Here is a 9933-nt window from a genome sequence, read left to right as displayed (position 1 = left end):
TTTTCACGAGGTCGGTATCGTTTTGAAGCTCAACCCTTCGGACAATAAATATCGAAAAATTAGCTAAAACATTAATTCCCTCACCCTCAACCGAGCACTTTTCTACAAGGAAGGGCCGCTTTTTTTGCTGATATCTTCAAAAGTCCTCTCCTCTTTTTCGACTGACTAGCCTTAATTTAAACCATCAACACTTTTGGTTTGGCGATGGATGCAATGATAAAATTGTCACTTTTTTTTTCACGTTCTTTTTCTTCTTCGTGGTACAAGTTTGAGCTTGCCCGCCTATTACCATTTTTTTTTTTTTTTCTTTTTTTTGCTCAACACACACCTCCAAACACCTGGGCAATGCCGGGCACCCATGCTAGTATAACACTTTAAAGGTTGAAAAACTTCCAAGACCATATATGAGTTTAACATTTCATAGTATTTTCGGACACTGAAACCAAATTGATGAACTAAAATGTCGCAGTAATCATCATATTAGGGATGGGGGGGGGGGTGATACCTGAAATGTAAAAAGAAACATACAACAAAAACTATAATTCTTTTTAGACTCAAATTCAAAAGTGAACATTTTTTAATGAAACATTTTTTGACATTTCATGCTGATTTGGCAAAAGCATAAATTTAATCAAAAACAAAAACAAAAAAAAAAAAAGCCAAGAATAGGAAGTGAGGAGTGATATATTTGCTAACAAAAAACGAATTCCGATAAAATCAGATTGGAAATTTCTTGTTTTATTGATCTGCTGTTTTTTTTTTTGCTTTTTTTTTAACAAGTTGATAAATTCAAAAGTCGTGACAATTTTAACATGGTAACGAATGTTAGACATATGAAATTTACTAATGAAAAAAAAAAATGTTTTCATGATAACCATTTTTTTTTTATGACACAGGCAGGTAGAGAAGGGTACATAAAAAGGGTATGGAGTGGTAGTGATGATGATGATGATGATGATGATGATGGGAGAAATCAATTTAAATTCATAATTCAAATAGAAAATACAATAAGTTTGCCCAATTTAGTTCTTTTGGAGAGTCACAGCCCTAGGTGTTTTGCTTTGGTGTTATCAACTTCTGCTAGCAACCATAAAATATTTAAAACACTGAATGCTTGTGTACAAAACTTTGTTGGTCCATTTGTTTTGTTTTTTTTTTTTTTTTTTTTTTTTAAATCTAGTAGATCTATTTCTGTTATAGATTGGGGGTTGTAATATGCCTCTATGTAGATTTTTTTTTTTTTTTTTTACAACCCTGTTTAAATTTTCTATAAAATAAAAATAAAAAATAAAAAAACACTGGAAAGCAAAGAGCTATAAAACATTACATAACATTTTTATCTAAAAAAAAAAAAAAAAATAAAAAAATTATTATTCTCCAGCAGCAAAGGAGTCAAAAGGGCAGTTAACATCATTTTCAATATCTAAGTAAAAAAAAAAAGAAAGAAAAGGTTGTCCAGAATCAAACTTACAAAAAAAAAAATAAATAAATATTTGATGTATTTATCCATCATGGAATAAAAACGTCACATATCAAAAATTATGTAAATTGATCAAGTAGCTTATATATATATATATATATATATATATATATATATCTTTTTTTTAGCAATTTTAATGGTAAATTGTATCCATTACAAAGATGAGTTTGATCATGTTAGTTCGAATTAAGTTGTCTCCCTTTATTTAAAACAATATGGCAGATCAAAACACAAACTTGCTTACTCATGAAGTTATATTTTTTTTAGTTAAAGTATTTTATCAATTTATGTTATTTTTGGAGCATGACATTTTCATTTGGTGACAAATATGTAAATCAAAGATTCTTCTGTATTTTTTTTTTTTTTTTAAATAAAGTTGAATTCTGAACAAGCACCCAAGAAAATGTAGCGAGTATTAAAAATGAAATCCAAACAAAGCATTAAAAGTATAAAAACAAGTTACAATGAATCAAACGTTCATAATCCCTGAAAATGTTAAACTCAATTGTATATTGCTTACTATCATCCATCGACAACAATTTAAAATTAAAATCATTTTGAAGATACAATTAAGCAAATTTTGTTTTTATCAATGCAAAGTTTAGATGACATGTTATAAACTAAAAAAAAACCCAAAAAACAAAAAAAAAAAAACAGTTGTTAACCAAACTTCACAAGATATCAGAGGTCAAAGGTTATCAAATCCTATTCATAACAAATAATACACACTGGGGAAAAGCAATTGTACCAAAAACAAATCTGAATCAACTTTCCAGGCTTAAATAACAGAGTGCCAGAAGCCATGGTCAACCTGCAGATATCCAAACAGTTCAAGACAATATTAGATGCATCATGGCTACTGATCTTTGGATAATAACCTCTCACTCGAGTAGCAAAGGATGCGAACGGACATGGTTCTGGCCTAAAACATAATAAGTGGGAATTCAAGTATAACTTTTGAGGAGTTTTCACTCCAGTGCCAAGTCAAGGTCTCCACGGGACTCAACAAAAGATGTACTATAGGCACTTTCATCTCATTAAAAGAAAAGCTGCATTCTCTGTCCATGTTTCTGCTATCTGGAACACTAATGACGGTGCCTATCATATCCAGATTTGAAGTCGCCTTCGACAAACATTCAGGTGATATAGAAATGTGCACATCTGTCATTTAGCAATTTTTTGCCAATAAAGTTGATTTGATTATATTTGAAATCACTTTCTTCACCCTATTTTTTCCCCTTCACGAAAGTAAGCATGTCATGTAAGTTTCATTTGTCGTCGCCGACGCCGCTAGAGATTATATTTAAAATAAGAAAACAAAACAAAAAAAAATCAAACTCTTAAATAACAATTATTTAACTAATGAAAGTTAATATCTTTTGCACAACGAACTGGTTTGTCTTAAGCAATAAAGGATATAATTTAGAATAGATCTTGAATAAAAGTCGCTAAAAGTGTGCGAGATGAAACCGGTCAAAGTAGGAAGTGCACCTGGAAGAATATTAGAGAAACGGTCAAAAACAAAGATTGGAGCAAAAAAAAAAAAAAAAAAAAAAAAAAAAAAGTTGTCCAGAATTCACCCTATATTAAAAAAAACAAAAATACAGAAAAATCTTTGATGTACATATTCATGATGGAACAAAAAAAAAAAAAAAAAAAGTCATATTCCAACAGTCATGTAAACTGATCAAGTAGTTTCATTTTTAGATGATTTAAAGCGATTAAGAAATCATAGACATTGCAAGACTGAATTATTGAGTTATCTCCCTTTGTTTCTTCAAGAAAGCAAAGAAAGTCCTTCTCGTTTGCCCATAAAATTTGATTTTCTTAATTGAAAATAAAACTACTTGATCAGTTTATGTGATTCTTGGAATATGATTGACATGTACGTACATTATAAAGATTTTTTTTTTTAATCTGTGTTTTTAATATTGTGCCAATTCTGGAAAAGAACTGCAGAAACAATAACAATTTAAAAATATCTTATAACATTACAGAATATGATAATGGGAAATGTTGGTATTCTGTCTCATTTCAAAATTGAGGTACAAATTGACTAAATGAATTCCTTTCATCATTATCAAAGATCATGCCAAATTATGAACAAAAAAGCCTATCCCTTACCTCCTATGTTGAATGGTTAACCAAAATTCAAAAGACTTAACAATTCTCTCACTCTTATATATATATATATATATATATATATATATATATATAAATATATATATATATGTGTGTGTGTGTGTATATGTGTTTGTGTGTGTGTAATATGCACCTTTCATCAAAATTTACCTATGACTAATTTGAACTCATGATTGGTGAACAGTTGGTAAAAAAAAGTAAAAAGTATTTTAACTTTTCTGAATAAAACCCCCTTCTGACCTTGAACTTTTGGCTTATGATTATAAGCACACATAAAGTATCTATATTATGTACAATATACATAGCGTGTATACAAAATTACAGTTATATATTTACATACGTACACATATCAACACACAGACACATTGTCATCAGAGTGAGTTGATATGTAGTTTTCTCATTAAAAGAATGTTTATTTTAATTTCTTCATTTGAATATAGAACAGTTTTATTTTTTCATTTTTTTTTTTTTTAATATATATAAGCATCAAAAACTCCTTTGGAGTTGAAAGATATCTATTTGCATACTTCCGTATACAGAGTTAAAAAAAAATTGTAGTGTTTCTGTTTTGCAGGATTTTTTTTTTTCTTTAAATAAATGTTTTTTTGTTTGTTTGTTTGTTTCTTTTTTATTTATTTATTTTTTTTTTTTTTACAAATGTCTTTTAGAAGAGTTGCATCAAATCTGAAGGCTGGCACTGACTTGCACCAAGAACTTAGAAGCAATGAAAATGTTTTGTTTTTTCGCTTTCTAATATGTATTTCATTGCAGTCATCCTCCTCATCAACCTTTAAGTGATGCTTCAGAAGAAGGCACAAACATGGTTAAACTCATTTTTAATGGACAAAGGAGAAGGGGCCGGGGATAAGTGACAGACCTTTTTTTTTTTGTTCTAGTTTTTAGGGGGGGGGGGGGATAAGGATAGAAAAGGCACAAGCATTCTCCACCTCTCATTAAGTTTTCTTCTAGGGATTGGGGGAGGGGTTATTTCATTAGTTTCAGAATCAGTACATCTTACATATCCATTTCAAAATCAGAATGCTATCTTCATATTCAGAAAGGTTTCTAAATTTCAAATACTAAAACTCAGAAAACCTGAAAAATATCAAAGTTATTAAGTTATAATAGAAAAAAAAAATCCTTCACCCATTTTTATGATACATATAAAAAAGCTGGATTAATTTAAAAAGAATTTTTTTTTTTTTTTTTACATCGAATGGGTTTTTCCAAAATTTACTCCATATCACTGTCTTTCCTTCTGCCAAATTTAAATATATTACTAAAAGTATAAAATTTTGATACTTTATGAAATTAATGCTCTTAGATAAATTAGGAAAACATTAAACCCAGCAAAGTTTAGAATTCTTTTACTTACAAACAAGAAATAGAAAATTTTTTAATTATTCAAGAAATAATTGTATATAAAAATTATTTAATACAAATGCTTTGAAAATTCTCTAGAGAATAATTTAATGTAAAGTAGTTCACACATCTAAAAATTATTAGGTTGTTGTGTAGAGTTTAACCTAAAAAAAAATCATTGATGTACATAGATGGAACGAAAATGTCATTCCCAAAATCATAAACTTATCAATATTTTTTTGTATACAAATTTTTTTTTTTTTACGATTCTTTGCAATTAATAGTAAATTGTAGCCATTACAAGGCTAATTTTAACCTATTTGTCTCGATAGTTTGGAGTTGTCTATTTATTAGATATGATGTAGCAAAACACCATCCTTGCTTCCTCATAAAATCTGATTTTCTTCATTAAAAAAAAAACAAAAACAAAAAAAAAACATACAAAAAACCCTACTTGATCAGTCTACATGATTTTAGGAATATGGCATTTCTGTCCCATGATGACTATGTACATCAGATTTTAATGTGTTTTTGTTTTTTCTTTAATTAAATAATTATTTTTATAGAAATGATGCAAAGAATAGATTGTCTGGTGTGTCAAATAAAAATATAAGAAAATGAAAAAATTTTTTTTACTTAGAAATTATATTCGAGTTCCAATCATTTTATTGAACACCATAAAAATAATTGCTTATAGAATATAGTCCTTATTTATTAGTCTATTGCGTTGAGAAAAGAACTTCTACTTAGACCCAAGACAATAAATAAAAGCAACTTTATTTTACTTTTTTTTAATTGCTAATGGGCTTTATCTAAAAACATAACTCCTTAATTGACAGTGAAAATTTATGGAGCAAAAGCAGACGTACTTGTCTAAGGTGAGAACTGACTTTGTGACAAGATCGGGTGTGAAAGAGAAAAAAAAAAATCTTTCCTTTCCTGTTCTTTTTGGTCAGCAGATAATTATTAGGCTATTCATTCATCACGCAAATTCTGTGTGGATGGACTTAGGGTACAGGGTTTGAAGAAGAAAAAAAAAACAAAAAAAACTGGCCTTTAGGGTTCCAATGATCACCCACCTATCACCCTGTTGGCAACTCAAACATGCTTGTGCCTCCAAGAAAAGGGGCAGCAGCAAACGAACACTCATTTCTTTTACCGGGTGAGCCCTGTCACTCACCTGGGCCTCAGTCAAATGAACATGATTAGAAGTCTTTGAAACAGATGCCAATCACAGAATATGACGGGCTACAATTCGTTCATTGATTTTTTTTTTGGGGGGGGGGGATTGTTGTATTAATAATAACTGAATGAATGATCAGGATGCAATAATAATCAATACTTGCTTCTGCTGATTGAGAGAAAAAAAGGTTTGTGAACAAAACATGTCAACAACAAGAACCTAAGAAATAAAAAAAGAAGCTATTAGTGCTTGTTACTTGTGATAAACATAATGATTTAAATTTGATGGGGCCAAGAAAGATGATGCAAAAGGTGATGAATTCGGAAGCAGTAAAGGTGAGGGTAGAGCATAGAAGTCTTTGGATGATCGGTATTCTAATCCCGCAGAAGAGTGCTGTACAGATGACAGTGAGGGTGGCTGCTGCTGCTGCTTTTGTTGCTGCTGCTGTTGTTGTTGCGATTGTTGTTGTTGTGGTGATGGCGGTGGTAATGGTGGTGGTGGCATCGAAGGTTGTGAATAGTGTTGCGACTCCAGCATTCGTTGCATGTGTGGGGAGATCATTCCAGGGTGCATCAGATGTGCTGATTGAAGGGGTTGCGGAAAGGCTGGGTGCACCGATGGGGCAGCAGGTAGGTTGAGTCCTGCTAAGTGAGGGTTGGACGCTGAGCTGAGGGTAGTCGGAGTTAAAGACTCCTTATGCTGATGCTGCGATGACGATGACGACAAAGAGTACCTGTTGGTAGATAGATGACTGGAAGCCTGGAACAAATTCATAAAATAAGTATGCATTACAGATGGAAAATAGATTTTTAAAAAACACCACAACAAAAGGAATCAAGATTTTGCATAATTTAGACTTTTTTGTTAGACTTTAGTAGAAATGTATAAAAAAAATTCAAGCATAAATATGCGACAGGAGAGATAAACAAACGTATACTACAAAAAATCATTTGTTTAAAATCAATAAAGTTTCCACATTATAATGTCTTCATCAGGAATAGAATCAATTTGATTTTTTCCTTCCTCTTGGCATGGTGTCACGAGAAAAGTAAAGTTTGCATGATTTTCAACGGCAATATTTTAAAATTAGAAATATGTGTTGTACAGACTTCTTAAACTTATACATTTCAAATATTTGCGGATCTATTATCTATCAGGTAGAAAAAACAAAAATCTCAACTTTTTTTTAGTGCAAATGATGATGAACTTGAAAGCCACAAAACTAAACTAGCCATCCTAACACAGACTGCGGCACTATGATATCAGTGCCATAAAAAATTCCAAGAGACAAAAAAAGTAGCTCCAGTTTGTCTATTTAAATATAAAAGGAATTCATACGGAATAGTAAAGTCTTAATAAAATAAAAATAATCAGATTAATTCATAGTTTTAATTTCTATTTAAATATATAAAAACTGCGTAAGGATTTAATATAATGATAAACTTTTGATGATTGGAGATTCTATGAAACTGCAGTCAAATATTCAGATCAAACACATCTTATCACTAGTATATTATATAGTTGCATGAAAATGTATATATGGCATTTTTTTTCTTTTACAAAGGAGTCATCTATCAAAGGATTAATATCAAAGCCGTGAGGCAACTCAAAGATAAGAGTTAATGAGTGTACAGTAGTCAATGGGAAAATATAGTAATCATTAGTAGTGGAAATTTGGTAAATTGGACAACTTAAGGGGACAGCTCATCAAGAACTTGTTTACGTTGGACTTGAAGGCAACCATATTGTAGTCAGCTGGGAAGTAGGAAAACAGAACAGAGTTCCACAGGCGTGCAGTTCTAAGAAAGAAGCTTTGTTCATGGAATCTAGGTTTAGGTTTAGGCACAGATAAAGAGTGTGGGAAATTATTTATAGTGGTTTCAGTTAGGCGAGTGTTTCTCATGAAAGTCAGGCCAGGTGGGGACCATAGATTGGAGCTCAGATGAGTACTTGCCATGAAAATAACAATAAAGCAGAGACAAACTCTCACAACATCTCTTGTGAGGGGTTGGTAGCCCTGATTGCATAGGGTAGAATTAGCTGCAAAGTTTTGCCCAATGCATCAATGATGGTTGGGATAGAGCACACACACTTCTATTCAGGACCCTGTTTGTTATTTGCCAAAATTGGTGGGAACCAAGCCGCTGTTCAGCTACTTTGGACTGGATGGACTGAGCATACAACTTCCTTGCATTCTTTATTACTCTTTTACAGTGGTTGCTGGCAGTCCTGAAGGAGGCTTTAGTCTCAGCACATCTATTATGTTGGAAGCAATGAAAATAGTAATTTCTATGTACAATGGCAGCAGCACATTCTGGAAAGAACCACGGCTAGTTGTTAGGTTTTTGCTGGAACATTTTGGAGGCTACAAAGGGGTCTATACCTACAATTAATGTCAGACCAGATACTATAGAGGACACATTCTTTTAAAACATGGAACACAAGAGTAGATCTGATATAAATGTACAAAAGCTATTTCAGTCAACCATAGAGTATCCGTATACTGTATGCTGGAGAGGTATGTCAGGACTTGTTACATTTTGTTTTTATCTTAACTGAGACAGCTGAGTGGTCAGAAGATCCCAGTCGGAACAGAACGAAAGAGGAACAAAGATGATGTTCTTGAAGCTTTCCCACAGAGATGAAACACAAACGGTTGTAGCTTACTTGCCACAAGTCTATTTTCGTACGACTACCAAGTTCTTTTTCTGTATTGAGCACTAAAAATAAATGCTAAAAATACATATGTGTAATATATATATATATATATTTATATATTATAGCATATATGAATAGTAAAATCTTATATATGTGTGGATATAAGTGTTTTTTGTTTTTTTTAATTTATGAACTTTGGAATACATATTCTTGGCAACCCAGGGGGTAACATGAGCATATTATTTATTTTGTAAAGTTATCATCCAACTCGTTCCACAGGAATCATACTTTACAACCAAGTTAACTACAAAAATGTTAATACAGAAAAAAATTGCTCTACCTTAGATTTGGAATTAAATTTAATTTTTAGAAGCATCAATGTGCACGTGTAAACACCAATTTTTTTTAAAATTTAAAACTAATCGTATAGTTATTGCTTATACCTGTCTGCAAATATATGTTAATTATTGCTATAGTTATGGACACTAGTGTTTCATGTTTGTAGAATCATTAGTGTAAGAAGTGAGATAATTACTGCTGGTTGGGAGATGCAAACCCATTCACAAAGTCACATTTGACTCCATAAGCTAAGTAAGACGCTACTTCTAGGCCATTGGCAATTTACATGAGAAGGGAAATGAAACGTCTATAAATGCCAAATGCAGGCATAACATAGTAAGCAGTCAGAGAGCATTCGCTGACCAAAAGTTAGAATGTTGCATATCGCTTGTTGATGGTTTTCTTTCTCTGCTCTATTGTTATTATAAAGGCAGATGCTTGACTGAGCTCCTACGTACACCGCTCCTTCCTGTAAAAAAATTCACAAAAACTTGTCTAGTTACAACCACTGTCAATAATTTCCCTTTCTCCTTCAGTGTACGGAACTTCCATGAACAGAGTTTCTTTCCTAGAACTACAACCATGGGACTGCTACACAACACTGTTATAAAACCCAACTATAACAATGACAACACTCTTTCCACCTAACGTGTTTGTTAAAAATGGAAATGCTTAAGTGAACCGTTGAAATAGAAGTCAAATTAAGCTGCATTAAATTCAAACTATTGATTCAATTGATTTTTTTCCGTTTCCTGCTAGAATTTCCTTT

General features: G+C 31.6%; 1 protein-coding gene across 1 annotated transcript in view; it reads right to left on the bottom strand.

The window, feature by feature from the left end:
- Positions 1-717: 717 nt before the first annotated feature.
- Positions 718-9933, bottom strand: part of LOC145283749 (uncharacterized) — a 181417-nt gene continuing 172201 nt past the window's right edge. The window contains exon 12 of the mRNA XM_080132812.1: positions 718-6926. Within this exon, the coding sequence (XP_079988938.1) occupies positions 6420-6926 (507 nt within the window). The 3' untranslated portion in view covers positions 718-6419. The remainder of the gene's footprint in view (positions 6927-9933) is intronic.

The sequence above is a fragment of the Euprymna scolopes genome, chromosome 8 (assembly GCF_053919585.1).
Source record: "Euprymna scolopes isolate OS-2025 chromosome 8, ASM5391958v1, whole genome shotgun sequence".
Classification (NCBI taxonomy): Eukaryota; Metazoa; Mollusca; class Cephalopoda; order Sepiida; family Sepiolidae; genus Euprymna; species Euprymna scolopes.
This window is presented reverse-complemented; position numbering and strand designations above follow the sequence as displayed.